This window comes from Protopterus annectens, chromosome 13.part0 (assembly GCF_019279795.1).
Source record: "Protopterus annectens isolate FY-2018-M chromosome 13.part0, PAN1.0, whole genome shotgun sequence".
In the NCBI taxonomy this organism is placed as follows: domain Eukaryota; kingdom Metazoa; phylum Chordata; order Ceratodontiformes; family Protopteridae; genus Protopterus; species Protopterus annectens.
This window is the reverse complement of record NC_056747.1, coordinates 896,775,331-896,792,302: the sequence shown is the minus strand read 5'-3', so window position 1 is coordinate 896,792,302 and position 16,972 is coordinate 896,775,331. Positions and strand designations below refer to the sequence as shown.

General features: G+C 40.4%; 1 protein-coding gene across 1 annotated transcript in view; it reads right to left on the bottom strand.

Moving 5' to 3' along the window:
* The window catches only part of LOC122787755 (galectin-9B-like), a 562,044-nt gene that overhangs the window by 383,122 nt on the left and 161,950 nt on the right, over positions 1–16,972 (bottom strand). Inside the window, exon 4 of the mRNA XM_044054650.1 lies at positions 10,645–10,764. Within this exon, the coding sequence (XP_043910585.1) occupies positions 10,645–10,764 (120 nt within the window). The remainder of the gene's footprint in view (positions 1–10,644; positions 10,765–16,972) is intronic.

Sequence of the window (16,972 nt, the reverse complement as noted above, 5' to 3'; positions counted from 1 at the left end):
ATTCTACCCTTACTGTACTCTAGTTCCTCTGTAGGTGCATCTCATCTAGAGATCAATGACCTGTCATCAGTACAGTTCTAAGAAAGGCTTAATGATGTAATCTTCAGTCCCCCCTAAGTATATTCAAACATATACATCACGTTGGAAACAAAATGGGACCCAGGTGGACAGTAGTCTCTCCTTTGATAATCACATTGCCACTGTAGTCAGGAAATCCTTCTACATGACACATCTCATCACAAAAGGGTTCTCATCCAGGAGAAAAGAGGTCATTGTTCCCCGCTACTCGACACTCATTAGACCCATTATAGAGTACAATGCCCCTTTTGGAATGTACCTCACAAGACATCTGCAGCAGCTGGAAAGGCCACAGAAGTACCTCACAAAGAGAATTACTGGCCTCAAACAGATGTCCTACATTGATCATCTCAAAAAACTCCAGCTTTACTCTGTAGCATACCGCCTACTCCAAGGTGATCTCTGCCAAACATATAAAGCTATGTCAAACCCAGAGCTGCTGGACATGCTACACCTAAAGAAATCCCAATCCCTCCGAGTTACATGCTCTAGGGACCTAAACATTGTCACCACAATAAACAGGACTTGCTGGAGGGATAGATTCCTGTCCCAGAGACTTCCTGTACTCTGGAACATGCTACCCATCTATGTCAAGCAAAGTTCCTCATTAACACTCTTCAAGGAAAATCTTGATGAGTGGATGGGAAATAGGAAATACACCCCGGGGATCAATTCTGTGGCTCTGCTCAATAGGGGCACAGGAAATTAACTTTCTTGTGTTGGCGTAAGCCAGGGAACTTTGTTGGCTAGGCTTACTTACACCCTTGGGCCGATAGCCTAGTACCTACCTATGAACCTAAATGTTTACATACCTGATGGAGTACAATACTTCTCTGTTGAAAGGTATAGATATATATAAATATTGTACCAATGAGTTCACCCTGCAAAGTAACTCTCATACACAATGGTTGTCTTAGCTTGATGTTTGCCTTTTTAACATGGTTCTCACTAGCAAGTGAATGTCTCTGAACCAATCTGTGCTTCTGAAATGCTAACTGCAGCCTACACAGCTGATCTGTAGTATAATCAGCCAATCTCATGCAACCACTCAGCAAGATACAAGGCCTCAATGAAGATTACAACTCCTTTCTCATATGTTGGGGTGGAAATTATTGGGGTAAAGATACTACGTCATCGCAGACAGAATGTCTGTAGCAGCTATGTTTTATATACAGATGTGTGTGCTACAGACTGAAGCTGATGCTGCAGGCAATAGGCATAGACAGAGAAGGTGAACATTTTGCAGGACAACAAGCTTTAAGAGTTAGTGTGGAACCTGCGGCAGCCTTGTTGTATAGGCAGAGCCAAACTGAGGGAACCCATCCCACTGGAAATTACGTTATGTGTTTAAGGTACGCATGTTAGCTAAAGGTATCATTAACAGAATAAAAGACAAAATGCTTGGTGTGTCCTAGAAAAAGGTAGGGTGTACATTAACCATTATGTCACGCAGTTGGGCAATTGCCAAGTCGCATGTTATGTCATGGTAGTCCCCTGTTACATGGGTGCTGGCAACCCTTGCGTCTAGCACAACCTCCATATATGTATATTACCTGTGCAGTTGTGGTTGTCTGTAATATCACTCGCAAATCATTGTGGGCTGCAGTCTGATATTACTGGGCCAATTTGCATTACATACTACAAAATCTTCTGGGAATTCAGGCTAATGCATGACCTGACATTCTCTGCACTTTCCAGTGTTGTAATAGGAGTAGTTAAGACTGGTCCTATCTGTAGGCCTTTGACATCTATCCATCTGTACTGCTTTGGGTGGATAAATACATGATGAGACAGACATGTGCATCACAATTTATAATGTCGATGTCCACATACATGTATTTTCAATGCTAGATGCAGCTGTAGTTGAACATGGAACCATGCGCACCAAAAGGTAATGTTCTCAATGCATTTTGCAGACTGAGTTACAGAATCACTGTTACAGCAGGCATATTATTACATGTTGTACATATAATTGCAGGGTTACTTGCTAATAAATACCTCAGTTACATCTATTCTTATGGCTTTATAGTGATGTACTTCTGTACAAGAGTCCCAATTACAGTACTATTTTTCCATTAATCTGATTTACATGTTGTGACGGGATGCATAGAATCACTTAAACACACTTAATGATAGTAACTTGAGCATTACTATGTTTTGATTAAAACACCCGTGCTAATTAGCAGCTGTGTGGCTTAGCGGGTTGATGCACCGTTCTGCAGGTGTGATGCTCCTAGATTCGAAATAGGGCACAGGTGTACTTTTTGAACATGATTAATATTTTTTTTCAAAAGCATAGATCAATGTAGCGCTATTTAGCATAGCTAAGCGATGTGGCACTCCGCACTGCGTCACAGAAAAAAATCTTTAAAGAAAAGAAACATAGGGAGGTAGGACAGTGGTAAAATGGGTGCAAGCAGGGGGAAAATCCAGTGAAAGGCAGGTAGGTATGTGTAGGAAGGGTTTAGGAAAGAACCATAGCTATCCATTTCTTGAACAGCAACAATTGTGCATTTTCACAGATTTTTTTAGCTGAATTTGGACAGTCATCCCTAGAGAAAAGCGATGACAACGTAAGTGTGTTGTCAATCCAGCTGGACCAAATTAACTGTGTTCTGTGGACAAGTGCGAAATGGAGAGCTACGTATGGGACAGCTGACCATTTTTTTTTTTAAGATGAGAGTGGAATGTTGAGGAAGGGACATAGGTATGTGTGGGGAAGGTAAGTTGGGAAGGTGAGGATGCTTTTGCAGACAAGCAAGACTGCAGGCAGGGTTGGTGTGTGATACAATAGAGGTTGAACACTTTGTTTGGGGAGGGTGCTGTGGAATCCCACTCCCATGGATATCAGACATGGTAGCAGGGTGACTCATGTCCTCACCCCATGGGACTGCCAGCACTGCTCCTTCACTGCTTCAGAGGAGGCGGTGGTTGATGCCAACACTCAGGGCCAGGTTGTCCCACCAGGATAGACAGGTTGCTCTCCATCCAGTGTAGGCGTGCTCCGACAGTGCGGTGTAGCAACCTACACACCATGCCTGGCAGTTCCTCACAGGTGACAATCTCTCCATCCACTTCCAATCTCAGAGAGAGGCCACCCCCAGCCTGTTGGGCAGAACTACCCAACGGCACAGGTAGTGCTGGTGCCATGGCCGGGGGAGCCAAGGTTGGTGGACTGCCAGGAAATGGCCTACTTTGCTGCACTGTAGAAAATAAATATACACATAAGGTGAAATAAACTTAACCAAACGTTAGTATTAATATAACAGAAAATAATAATGATTATTCAAAAGAAATAGAAAGGAATATAAGGAGGAACGCAACAATAAATATAAATAAATATTGCAAAGAAAAGTATTTTAACAGCAAAGCAATATGAAATTATACATAAGGCCAACATACGAGGCAGTTACAAAAATATATATTAATATCAAATCATAATAAATTAAAGAAAAGGGGTGGGTGAGAGAGAGAAAATACCATTAATACCTTTGCAGGTAATATTACTACACAGACTACTGCTACATACTTCGACATATGTACAATTTCAATTGTGAGTACAGTGACTCAAATTATTGTACAGATGCACGTACATAGCTCTCAACCTGTTAGCATGGGACAGTATAGGCCAAGCTCTACCACATGGTGTTACAGAGCCACAACTACAGGGAACATTTTTACATAGTGTGCTCATGGGTCTATATTAGAGCATCGAAGTTTCAAAACTTCGAATGTTCTAATATCGAACCCTATTCAGCGAAAGCTGAAAATATCGAAGCAAAAGAAAACTGAATTTTTTCCTACGGAAAGAATTTGTTTGTCCGTTTCTGTTGCTTCGTTATTTCCAATGCTGTGGTGTAAAGTTACGGGTCGGATTCAAGTAAGTGTGTGACTGAGTGTGGGTTAGGTTAGTTAGGGTTAGGGTGCGGGTTAGGTATGTGTGCGATTGTGTGGACGTGAGGGTTAGGGCAGGTTACACGAGTTAGGGTTATGGCGCGGGTTAGGTACGTGTGTGATCGTGAGGGTTACGGTGGGTTAGGTGAGTTAGGGTTAGGGCGCGGGTCAGGTAAGTGTGCGATGGTGTGGATGTGAGGGTTAGGGCAGGGTAGGTGAGTTAGGGGTAGGGCGCGGGTGAGGTGAGTGTGCGATAGTGATGGACCTGAGGGTTAGGGTTTGGGTTAAGGTAAGTGGATAGTTAGTGGTGTGTGTATAGTTTAGTGTAGGGTTAGGTGTAAGATTTTAGGTGTATGAGTGTGGATTGCTGTTTGTTTGGTGTGTTTGTGTTGTGTGTATGTGTTTTGGAACAGTGAATTTTTCCCTAGGAAAAAATTCGCTGTTCTGTATGTTGGATGTTTTCAGCTTTTGCAGAATAGGGTTCAATATTAGAACATTCAAAGTTTTGAAACTTCGATGTTCTAATATAGATCCTGTGCTCATACATTAGTAGCAAGGTGTTCTGACAGCGGATTTGCCAATAAATTGCATTCCAAGTAATGTCATGTATCTGCTAATCAAGGAACAGACATATGGAACACTAGTCATTCAATTCTGAAAAATCATGACAGTTGAGAGGTATATTTATGTACACTAAGTACACTAGACAGCCGGTTGCCACGGGATTAGAATCCATAAACTGTGACTACAGGTAAAATGTGCACTTAATTTAACAGTTGACTAGTGTCAGATTAGAACACACATGCAGTGAATATAGGAATAATGCACACTTATTTGGAAAGAGTACTTATCAAAGCACAATCCTGTTTTAAACTTTAATGATAATGTTCCTTAAAATCTGGCATTTAGATAACACAGATATCTGCCCAGAACTTTAGTTACCTTACCCATATGCCTTGTTCCTTGACTAGGTGGAATATACAGCATTATTTCAGATAAAATGGCCAGAACACAGGCTTGAACTTTACTCTAGGTATTGCACTACATTTAGTTGTTGCTACATTCTTCATTCATTTACATTTAACAGTTGACTGGTGTCAGATTAGAACAAACAAGCAGTGAATACAGGGATGATGAACATTTTTCATTTGAAACATTACAATTCAAAGCAACATCACCCTTTAAAATGTATTGATTAATATTGCTTCAAGTCTAGCATGTAGACCATGGATAGCTATGATAGACTTCTAATAAATAACCCACATACGATGTCTATTAATTAAGTGCATCCTACACCATATTTCTGTCAATGAGCAGACCAGAAGAGTGACTCTTAATATGGCTAGACCCAAACATTAACTGATGTTTGGAAGCTATACTACACAGTACTGCATGTTTACTTGCTTTAACCTGATTTACCATTTCAGGTAGGCAGTGACACATTACTAAACATGTTAGATGTCCCAAGTATGTCATACCTGACTGTTAAGACTGCAAACTCTGTAAATAATTTATTATAAAATTACATTATACATTAAGTTATTACTCTGATGTTTTCCTACTTACCATACTCTTGCCTCATCTTAGCCAGGCGCCCTGCAATGGACTAGACACTGTGAGCCCTCTCGTCTGCAGCTGTTGTAAGATAAACAAACCATTACGCATACCAGTTTTGCACAGATTCAGCTTGGACATTTCTAAAGTACTGCCAAACATACTTACATATCTGTGGGATCTGCCCAGCCCTAGCTTCTTGGACCCAGGTGTCCAAGGGTCCCCTCTTCCTTCCCTCTGGCCAACTGACCTCAGGCCTCAGACTTGTACTCTGAGGCCAGGTAACTTGCCCTGCAGCAGCCGGGATTCATAATTCCTAGCCAGGAGTCCAACAAAAACTCTGGACTCCTGCACACCCCATGTCTGCACCCAAAAGCATACTCCCTCTCCAACAGCACCAGGCATATCGACAAGTGAAGGCTACAATACATACTGTGAAATTCCCGCCTATTGGCCTTTATATAGGCTGCTTTCCCACCCTTACACATCATACTGTAACTTTCAAAAAAGCACCGCACTGATTAGCATCTCGCAAACAATGTAGACCACGGACTATGTTTAAGCACTGCTTAGGAATGTGCAGCTTTTCTAAATGTAACAATTTTTTAATTTTAAATTAAACTGATGGTTCAGTCACCTGACACATTTTCACAGCAATAAATGTAAAATGTATGACTGCTCATTACTCGAACCTGGGACCTACTACACTGTAGGTCATAACTCAACCTATTTAGCTACTTGGATAGTAAGGGAAGCAGTATATCTTTGCATATACTACTAAGATGCCTGTTAGTATTGCGCAGCTTCGCTGTGTGGGTTTACAAATTGCTAAGTACAACACAACTACAACTGAATACACCCTGTTTATTTTTAGATGTCTAGTGGCATTGCTAAGCACCAAGCAACACACAAACAAGCAGAAAAAAATAAAATACAATTGATTACACCCAGTTTCTATTTTATATATATACAGATGGCTGCTGTATATGTATACATGCAACTTAGCACTGCAAAAAACAAACAAAAAAATACAATTGATTACAGCCGGTTTCTATTTTTAGAAATATACCAGATATCTGCTGTATATGTATAACCGCAGCTCAGCATCACTAAGCACCGTGACACACTGTGCAAACATCACATAAAAATAAAAAAAAAGTATTGCCATGTGCTTACCATCTGTCCAGAATTTTTCAGGACAGTCCACAAGTATGGAGCAGCCTCTACACTGTTGCTTGCATGGATTCAATATCCATGTTACTGTGATCTCCCTCGGCAGCACGCTATGAATAAATATGCATGGAGCGCTGCCAATGGGGAACCGTGGCCGTGTACACGGATATATTCTGTGTAGGCTCTACATGCAGCCTACACAGATTTTACTGAATCCTGTGGAATATGTCAGTCAAACTTCTATTCTTCAGTACCTGCAACAAAAAAGTAACTACCCTCCCCCCCTCACCATAAATCTTTGAGAGGACATATTTGCAATGTGCAACAGTTGAAAGCCAGTTTTTGACAGCCACCTCTTCACATGTTAAAGATATTCAGCTCCTGCATATGTCTGGAAGCACGCCTTTCATTTTTACTAGTGTGTGCAGTAGACTCCCCGTTCTGGACTTGGAGAGTACAGCTAACCCATGTTCTTTAGTTCTTACCAGACAAAAAAACATAAGCAAACTGCATCCAAAAAAACAAAAAAAAAATAAAATAAAAAAAAAGCAAAAGTATACATTTCTAGAACGCTCTGCCTGAAAACACAGAGATTTAGCTCAGTAACAGTGCACTGGCTTGATATGTATAAACAGCCAGTTTCAGTCCCTAGTGACTGCATGTGCTTGAGGTTCAGGGTTTGGTATAATGGTTAAGATGTTTACCTCAGAGACACAAAGGTACAGGGTTTGATTCTCACCCTTGACAGAAATTGTCTAGGGTTAAAATGGCCCACAAGAGCAGCTAGCCTAGTACTTGCCTACAAAGCTAAGAAACTAAAAAGAGTGGAATGACAAATCAGTGCAGGGGGAACATCAAAAGGGTTAATAGATATCGACTGCAAACAGCTCTCTCAAACATCAGCTGAAACAGAGATCACTCAAGTATCGGTTAAATCTTCCTTCCAGAAGCTTCTGTAATGGGTAAAAGCTAAGAAGAATCCCAAATATTATCCACTCCCAAAAATGTTGGAGGGGTGAGCAGGAATTAGAAAGACACAGTTAAGATTTTGAGAGCTGAATCCTGAAGGTCCAAAGTGAAACGCAAGCTGTGCTCCTCAAGTGGAGATTTAAGGTGTTGTGGTTTGTAAAGGACTACACAATATGATTGGGTGGCCAAGGAGCAGTTGTCTGCAGAAGATACATTCCTGAGGCACTGGAACTGCAGTGATCCATGATCCCATTGCCCAAAGGCTGATTCACCAAACACTGACAAACATGCAGCTGGCAACTCTCAATCCTTCCCTATCTGGAGCACAGAAGGCAAACAACTGCCTCCTCTTCTTGAGCTCACCACCTTACTAACACACCATCTCAGTTAGTGGCAAATATCCAAGGTATGGGGTTCTGTGCTGCTCCAAATTTTATTCCAAAATGAAACAAGAGATAAATGGACTAGTTAAGCAAGAAGTCTGAAGTCATTTCTAGTAGAAAGCAAGTTTAGCCTTAAAGGAAAGAAAGAAATCAAGGTTCTCTAGAAATAAGAGGCCGGAATTTCAAAATCTATGAGAATACTGTTATGGGAATACTATGATGGTCATCAGGAATAAGGATTTTCAAGAGCCAGGCTGCCAATCCATCTTATTGTAGAGGTAAACAGCTTACCATTTGCCCTTGAAATTTAAGTCCTAAGCAGGGAAAATGTTATTCAACAGATAACACAGACAGATGATCACCTTCTGGAACTAGTTAATTAAACAATACTGCATCAAAGGTTTGCCTTACACAATGTGACCATGTGCCAAGATAAAGAAACATGTACTTTGTTACAATACTTTGTCAGCAGATCGCCAGCGCAGTAGTGTACAGAGATAAAACCCTGACTATAGCCCATGTGACTTGGGTTTAATTAGCTGCTTAGGCAACTGTGGCACTGGTGTGGGAAAATGGGCACAGTCTTCCTGGAGGGAAAGGCACTGACAGGTGTCCATCCATGTTTGATCTCCAACTGGAGCTGGGAGAATGCAGAGTGGTGTATTCCAAAGGAATCAATAGTATTGGTTCAGTCACCATGGGGGTAGGACAATGCACCAAACCCTCCACATTGTGTGCCCTTTCTAGGACATCATGGGTGAGTGCAGAAGAAAGGGGAAGTTGGGAGCTAGAATGATAAAAACACTCCTAACAGTAGTATGATGCTGCACCACAGTCCTGGAGTCAAAAGAGAGGTTACACAAATAAACTGTCAAAGGGTGAGAAATCAGGAGATATGCTATAAAGAGACACAGTAACGTTTGTCTGAATAGACAGTGCTTCCCACTGCTGAGAAACAGATTGCCATGTTGATGACTCAGTGTCAAACTCAAAATACAAGGGAAAAACTAACCAGTCCCCATTGTCTTCTATTCTGCTGAGAGGATTAAAATATGGGAACAGCCATCTTCTCCCTTGTGGCAGGCAGATCTGCCTCTAGGATGCCTCATGTTCAGACGTTCGTTTGCACTCATAAGCTCTGAAGGTTCAGCTCCAGGAAAGGACTTGAGCTATGGCTTGGGGACCTTAGTACAAGTCCCCTGGAGAATAAAATTCTACTAGTAAAATGCCATTGTTGATGACGCAATGACAAACTCACATTATTTGCCAACAGCAGGGAAAGTCATGCATCCTCATTTATATATCAGGCACTGCTTGCTTGTTTGCCTGAACTCTCTGTCTCATCAGCATCCCAATACCGAAGGAGAATCAAAGGAACTGCAACTGGATCTAGGAGGCTGATATGAAGTAGCCTGCTGTAGCTGATCAACCTCCCTGATCGAGGATTACCACGGGATGACCCCCCCTACCAAAGTAGATATCTGGGTTGAGGTGAAATCTTCCTCCAGCTTGAGACAGCATGTATGTCATCCTAAGAAGCAGCTAACAGTCTGCCAATCAGAAAAGGATGAATCTGCAGCTACTGAAAGTAAACCATCCAAAGCAGCACCTCATAAAACTGCCTGCCAAAACAGCAGTGAAAACTGTGTCAGTCATGAAAGCAAACAGGGGCTGCATCACTCCTTGAGCCAGTGCTCCCACCCAAGAGGGCATGGCTTTCATTTCCTGAGGTTTTTCCCTGGGAACAAAGAAATGTGAAGGAAAATGTCCAGCTCCGCACTACAAGCAGTGCAGACTTCTCCCAAGGACTGTAACAATGACTAAACCCAAATCAGGGCTGCTGACTATAACTTCACAAGGGGGCCACAATCAACCAGTAATCCAGGTAGGGAAAGACTAGGAGACCCTCCTGCTGCAAGGGCTGCAGTACAACTGAAAACACTTTGTTAAATACTCTGAGAATGGGTTTAGGGAGCTATTTATACTGTTAGTGAAGCTGACCCAATGCAATACAGTAATGTGTTACTAGGTGACTACCATGTGCTATAGCAGCATCCAATCCAGGGCCATCTCCATAGCAACCGTTACCAGCAGTATGTCTGCTTCTTACACCTGCTATGGTCAGAAGAGGATGTGGGTAAACACAAAATGACCCACCAAAACCCATAGTGATTTACTCTTCCTGGTGTATGCATATATCAGTGTACATCTGTACTGTCTGCTAGACATCTACTCTCCTCAACAAAAAATAACCTGTGTGGTAAAAGCATGCCAGTAACACAATACACATGTACGAATCATGCTAATGACATGCCCTGGCACTAAACAAATTTCACACAGCTATTTTATGTTAAGAGTGTAGTACATTTAAGAATATAGGGACCATAAACATAAATCTAACATTAGTCCCCAAGCCTAACCAAGACCCCAGTTCTAAACTCTGAAGTCTCTGACTTGTGCAGATAATACACAAAGGCATTCAACCACCTTGTCTTTCATTCAGTGTAACAGCTGACTAAATGGTCTTACTAAAATGGACTTCAATATTACCTTCATCAATTAACTGTATAGATTACTGTCATATAATACTTACCCGTGTATCCTGAAAACTAATTAAACTCAATTGAATCTGTCCCGATACATGGATTGTATCCACTCTGGACAGAGGGATCCTGTGTTTATATTCTAGGAAATGAGACCCATTCACTGCCACCTTAAAATAAATAGAAAAAGAAAAAGTGAACGTTAAATTTTAAATTGTAAGAAGACAGATAAGATCATAATTCACAACAGCACAACACAATACTGATGAATGGAAACAAGTCACGGTTCTGAAGTATACATGAGTTAGAATGGTTTTACTACATATCAAATGTAATATAACATGGAAATCAGTACTCAGGATGGAGCTAGTATTCTGTTCTGTTCTGTTTAATGGTCACATAGGATTGAAAACATCTGCTAATAGTACCAAGTATTCTAGAGCTGTCCACGTGCCCTGCCATTACATCCCTATAATCCATATTTCCCATGAGCTCAACCAATAATGCTAAAACACTGAAGCACTACTAGCAGCTTTAACTCGAGAAGGAAAACTATTTTACAGTGATACAATTCCTTACTTTGTTTCTGTTACTTCCTTCCCTTATCTTGTATCGTGCTACATACTTAAAAGTTCAAGAGAGCTCAGAGGATAAAAAGTATTCATATAGAAACACATCTTTGGTTGCCTTATCAGTTAATACCATATCACTCCCTATCGTTATGTATAAGACAATACAGACACAGCTTTTGAAGCTTCTGTTTGTCCTCTTGTCATTCCTGCAATCATCCAGGTGAAGTGACAATGTATTCTTTCAAAAGTGTTATTCATCTTTCTTTTTTTTTCTTTCTTTATATGGGTGCCATACTCAACTCTCAAACTCCAGCACTGGTCTAATTAGATCAACGTAAAGGGAATTCATGACGTTCAAACCTCTGCTGACTACAAAGTGTTGTAAGTCAGCAATTTTCACCTTACAGACTGAACCTACATGCTGTATAACATAACGCTGTTGTCCACTATAATACCCAAACCCTTGTATCAAACTCCACTGTCATTCTGTCTACAGCTCCTCTACAACACTATTGTATCACAACTCATAGTCAAACTCTTATCTAAGTACATCATCAGTTCACTAATGTGCACCCCAGTGTTTGACTCCTGCATGTTTAAGTAACCATTTTCATACCTTTAACAGGATGTATTGCTAATGTCATCAGCAGACAGCATATTTACACAACTACAGTTCAGGACTGCCATACTACTGATGTAAACTGAAAGAAGTAGGGGTCCTAAGGTCGAACTCTGGGAGGCTCCTTTATTAATAGAAAAACATTCTTCCTGTTGTCTATTAAATCATGGAATTACTTTGTTTACAACAAAATATATCATGCTTAAAGTTGTAAATGAGGATTCAGAGCAAATGTTGTTTAAAAGTATGTTTACATTGCTACTGAATTTAGACGATGTCTGTGTTCTACCTACTTTGTCTTTGGCTGTGGAGTATATTACATCTTAATTTATGAAACTTTTCACTATGCCTTAGTTAATTGAATTACACTATTTTAATCTATATTAAAGTAAACAAAAATTGGCAACATTAGCTAGTTTAAGGTAAGCAAAATCATGATACATACATCGACAGAAACAGGTGAAAATGAAATATAACAGTGACACATGAAAACATTTTCTAAGCAAACTCCATATTATTTAACTATAAATTAGAATTACTTGTGTTGCCTTTTCCCTATGTTTCATTAAGTATGTTTAATTTAAGATATGGCTTCACAGTCTAATCTCTTTCAATTTATATTAATTCATGCACATAGAATAATTAATTTTCTTAAATTGAGAATATTTTGAGACGTGTAGTGCATGGTCACTGTCTTTTTTTAATTGTGATATTAGCACTGTTTTATAATTTATTTTATTTATTTATTTTACATTTGTTGACCGGGATTGTCAGATTGAGCTGAAAAACCTTTTTTCAGCGGAGGCCCAGGGAGAAAAGCTCCAACATATTATACAATTTTCATTATAAATTAGCATTAAACAGCAATGTTACAGGATTATTACAAGGCATTAAGTAGGAATACAATGTTATACAGTGTCAATAATCAGGAATATAGCAAAACTATTTCAAGATGTATAAAAAGAAATATGTCATTAAGACGAATATAGTTTTTGGGGTAAGTGGGTACAAAAACCCAGTTTTATCATAATGTAGTTGCATGAAGGCAAGACAATTACAATAGAATGTTTCTCTGAGGCGATTTGCTTAATAGATTTTAAAAGACAGTAGAAAGAGTATTCAAGGAAGATTAGAGCGAGTTAGAGAGAAGAGCGAGTTAAGGGCAGAAAGTAGACTAAGGTATGGGAAGTAGGGGATGTTTAAGGAGGGAGAGTGCAGTGGCAGGGCCAGTGACTTTTAAAATGCTCTTTGGTGGCTGTCTTAAATTGTTTAGGATAAGTAAGGGTCCTGATTTCTAGTGGGAGCCTATTCCAGGCAATAGTGGGGTGATAGCTATACATGTTGCGTCCAAATTTAGACATGGGTTTTGTAGATTTGTAGTAGGCCTTGTTTAGAGCTTCGGAGAGGTCTGGAGGGAGAATAATGGGAGATGAGAGGGGATAGTGCTGGGCAGTAGGAAGGCTGGTACAGGATAGAATGGATGATCTGGAACTGAGAGAGAAGAGGATGATGGGGTAATTCAAGCCAGTTTAGGTGTTTTAGAGAAACAGTAATGGGATTTGTAGATTTGTTGGGCAGCAAATCTAGCTACCTTGTTGTAGGTAGATTCAAGTTTGGTCAGGAATGCTGAGTTAAGATTTGTGAGAATTTGAGAATTGTACGTTAGACTGGGTAGAAGGTATGTAAGAGAGAGAGTAATCTTGGCTTCAGAGGTAAGGATTTCTTGTTACGGTAAAGGAGCCCTAGTTTTGAATAAGTCTTTTTGATACAGTTATTAACATGCAAGTCAAATGTAAGGTGATCATCGATGGTTACACCCAAGAGCTTAGTGCTGGATTCTACCTGAATGAGAGTGTTATTAAGGGACTGTATAGAGAATGAGGGTTTAATATTGTTGAACCTTTTAGGAAGGAAGAGTAACAACTTTGTTTTCTTAGGGTTAAGGATGAGCTGGTTGTTGGAGAGCCATGTTTCAACTAAGTTAAAAGATGCCTGAGTAGCTGAGAAGAGCTTAGAGGGAGAGTTGGTTGTGGTGATGACTGCAGAGTCATCTGCATATTGCACTAAAGATGACAGAGGACAGGAGGTACAGAGCTGATTAGTAAAGATATTATAAAGTAAAGGCCCTAGGATAGACTCTTGAGGTACACAGATTTTTATAGGGAGAGGAGCGGAGAGTGCAGAGTGCCATCTCACTGATTGAGATCTATCAGTGAGGTAGCTGGAGAACCATGCAACAGTATCAGAGGAGAAGTTGAGGATATGAAGTTTGTGCAGCAGAATAAAGGGTGAGACAGTGTTGAAAGCTTTTGAGAGGTCAAAGAATAGGCAAGAAATAAGTTTATGGTCATCCATGGATATACAGACAGTGTTGAGGAAGGATAATAGAGCTGTAGTGGTGCTGTGTTCGGGTCTGAAGCCATGTTGAGTGGGTGTAAGAAGATTTTCCTGTATTAGATACTGCATAACTTGTTTATGAATACATTTTTCTAGTACTTTAGAGAGAGGGGAGAGGATAGCGATAGGTCTAAAGTTGGAGATATCACAGGAGTTACCTCCTTTGTGTATAGGTAAAGTGTAGCATTGTTTCCAGATGGAAGGGACTTTAGATTCAGATATAGAGTGATTGATTAGGATAGATACAGGGAAAGCAAGAGAGTCAGCTGCTAGTAGAAGAAAAGTGGAAGGAATATTGTCAGCTGATGCTGAGCATGGTTTTAATTTAGAGAGTAGAGTGTTGATGTAGCTAGTAGGTACAGGTTTGAGGAAGAAGATATTTGAGGAGATTAGGAATAGGTTCAGAAAAGTTGAAGATGTTAGTAGTAGAGGAGTTTGGGTTAGGGTTCAGTAGCTTAGAAATTGAATCGATAAAATAGGTATTGAAGATAGTGGCAGTTTCTTCAGATGTCGTGTCTGGGCATGGATTGGGGGAGCTAAGATTATTGGGATATAATATTTGGTCAACAGAGTTCCAGATTTTTTTTAGGATTATATTTTAGGGCTGTGGGAGGTTTGTTATAGAAGTTCTTTTTATCTTTTCTTTGTTTATGTGTTTTTTTGTCAAATTTCTGAGTTCTTTATATTTCTGCAAGTCTGCAGGGAGCTTAGTTTGTGACCATTTTTCCATACTTTGTCTCTAGTTATCATAATGGTAAGAGTGGCTTTTGAAAGCCATGGAGATATGGTGGACTTACTTCGGACTTTGCGAGGGAGAGCAAGTGAGTCTAAGATGCTAAGGAAGGTGGAGTTGAAAGCTAGGACTGCTTTTTCTAGTGGGAGTTGGGTAAGGAATTTCCAGTTTACTTTAGAGAGGAGGACATTAAAGGTTTCTGGATGGAAGTTAGAGAGTTTGCAACAAGTGATAAATCTAGGATATTTTGAAAAGTGGGGAGTGAACCTAAGCACTTTTATAGGGGAGTGATCACTCAGGATGTTTGGTAGGGTTTCAGGGTTAGGATATTTGGAAGGATTAGATACAAGTACCTAGTCAATAAGAGTACTAGATATGTGAGAGTTGTTTGTATGAGTAGGTTGGGAGATTAGCTGTGCAAAGCCATATAAATTAATATGAGTATTAGAGTTTGGATTACTGAGAGTTAACCAGTGTTAATGTTGACACCCCCAAAAAGGATAGTTTCATTGGGGATGTGTTGAGAAAAGTATGAAAGAGTATTTCTGAGCAAAGGAATGTTGTCTCCTGGAGGAATATAGACGGCTGCTACTGTGATAGTAGTGTGGTCACTGATTTTAAAGTTAGCTGTAAGTAGCTCAGCAGGAGAAAAGGATGGGATAGGTTTCATAATACTTGTAAAGGTGAGGTGGTTGGAGTACAGGATGGCTACGCCACCCCCTTTTTTTGTTTTGGTGATCTATGCAGAGTACATTATAACCAGGGAGGAGAATGTCTTTATCAGAGGTTTGGGGTTTTAGCCAAGTCTCTGTTAGGGTGATGCCATCAGGGGTGTGGAAGGCTATCCAGGCATAAATTTCACTAACTTTGTTTAGAATACTACAGGCGTTCACAGAGTAAAAGGAAACATGTTTGCTTGGAGAGGATGAGTTTATTAAGTACGGAGAGGTAGAGTTATGCATGGTGGGGTGATGGATGGGCCCAGGATTTGGCTATATGTCACCTAATAGAAGCAGGACTACATGAAGGTGGTAAAGTTTGAATTTAAGTGGGTTGTAAGTCAAGTACTTAGTCTTGGTTTTAGATGCTAGAGAGTGAGGGGAAGGAAGTTTGATTTTAGGCAGAGGGATGTTCATAGAAAGGATAGGGGAGGAGATTATAATTGAGTACTGGAATGATGAGAAGCAGTTAGTTTGGGGATTAGTGGGATCTCTATGGACAGGTTGTAATGGAGTAGTACAAGATGTAAGAATGAGAAGTAATGGAGGCAAGAGGAAAATAGAGATGGTTGCAATAGCCACGGCCTAAGGTGGGGAAGTAGGATTGGGATGGAGTGAGGAGTGGGTAAGGGAATAGGAAAAGTAAGTTGTTGGACCTGTTAGAGAGTTGAAGTAAAATTTAAGTGAAACAACCTGTAGGGGGAGTAGGAGATATGTGGGAAGGAGGAGGATGTGCAGCAGGGTAAACTATGAAGTGATAAGTAAGGGAGAGTAAGGTGTTACGAATCTTTTAGCAGACAGGAAGGGGTGGAAGGGATTAGGTGGTAAGGTATAAAGGAAATGATATGGGGGGTGGGTGCAGAGTGAAGTGAACCCAAGCGTAGCAAGAGCAAACAGAGCAGGATGGGCCAGGAAATGGCAGTCACCACACGAAACAATCAGCAGGCCAGCAGGGAAACAGTAAGCAGCACACAGTGAGAATCAGCAGGTAAGTAGAAGAGGTGGGAGGGGTGTAGATAGAGAAGGAAGACATGTTATAGCAAGGTATACACATCTATTTGCAGTAAGATAAAAACAGTTAAAAGGAAACCACAAATAGAAAAACAAAAAGAGTATAGCTAATTAAGAGAGAGTTGACACTAAGGCAGTGACTAACTTATAGATGGCAAAGAGAGACAGAGGCAAGGTTTCTAAACAGGTGAGTATGGGAGGGCTCTCAGTGGTATGCAGGTATCCTGTACAGTAGACAAACAAGACTAATTTGTGGTATGAGCTTAGAACATACTTTTAGTGTAAACTGGCTTTACAATAGAGCACAGGCATAATTCCAGTAGTTGG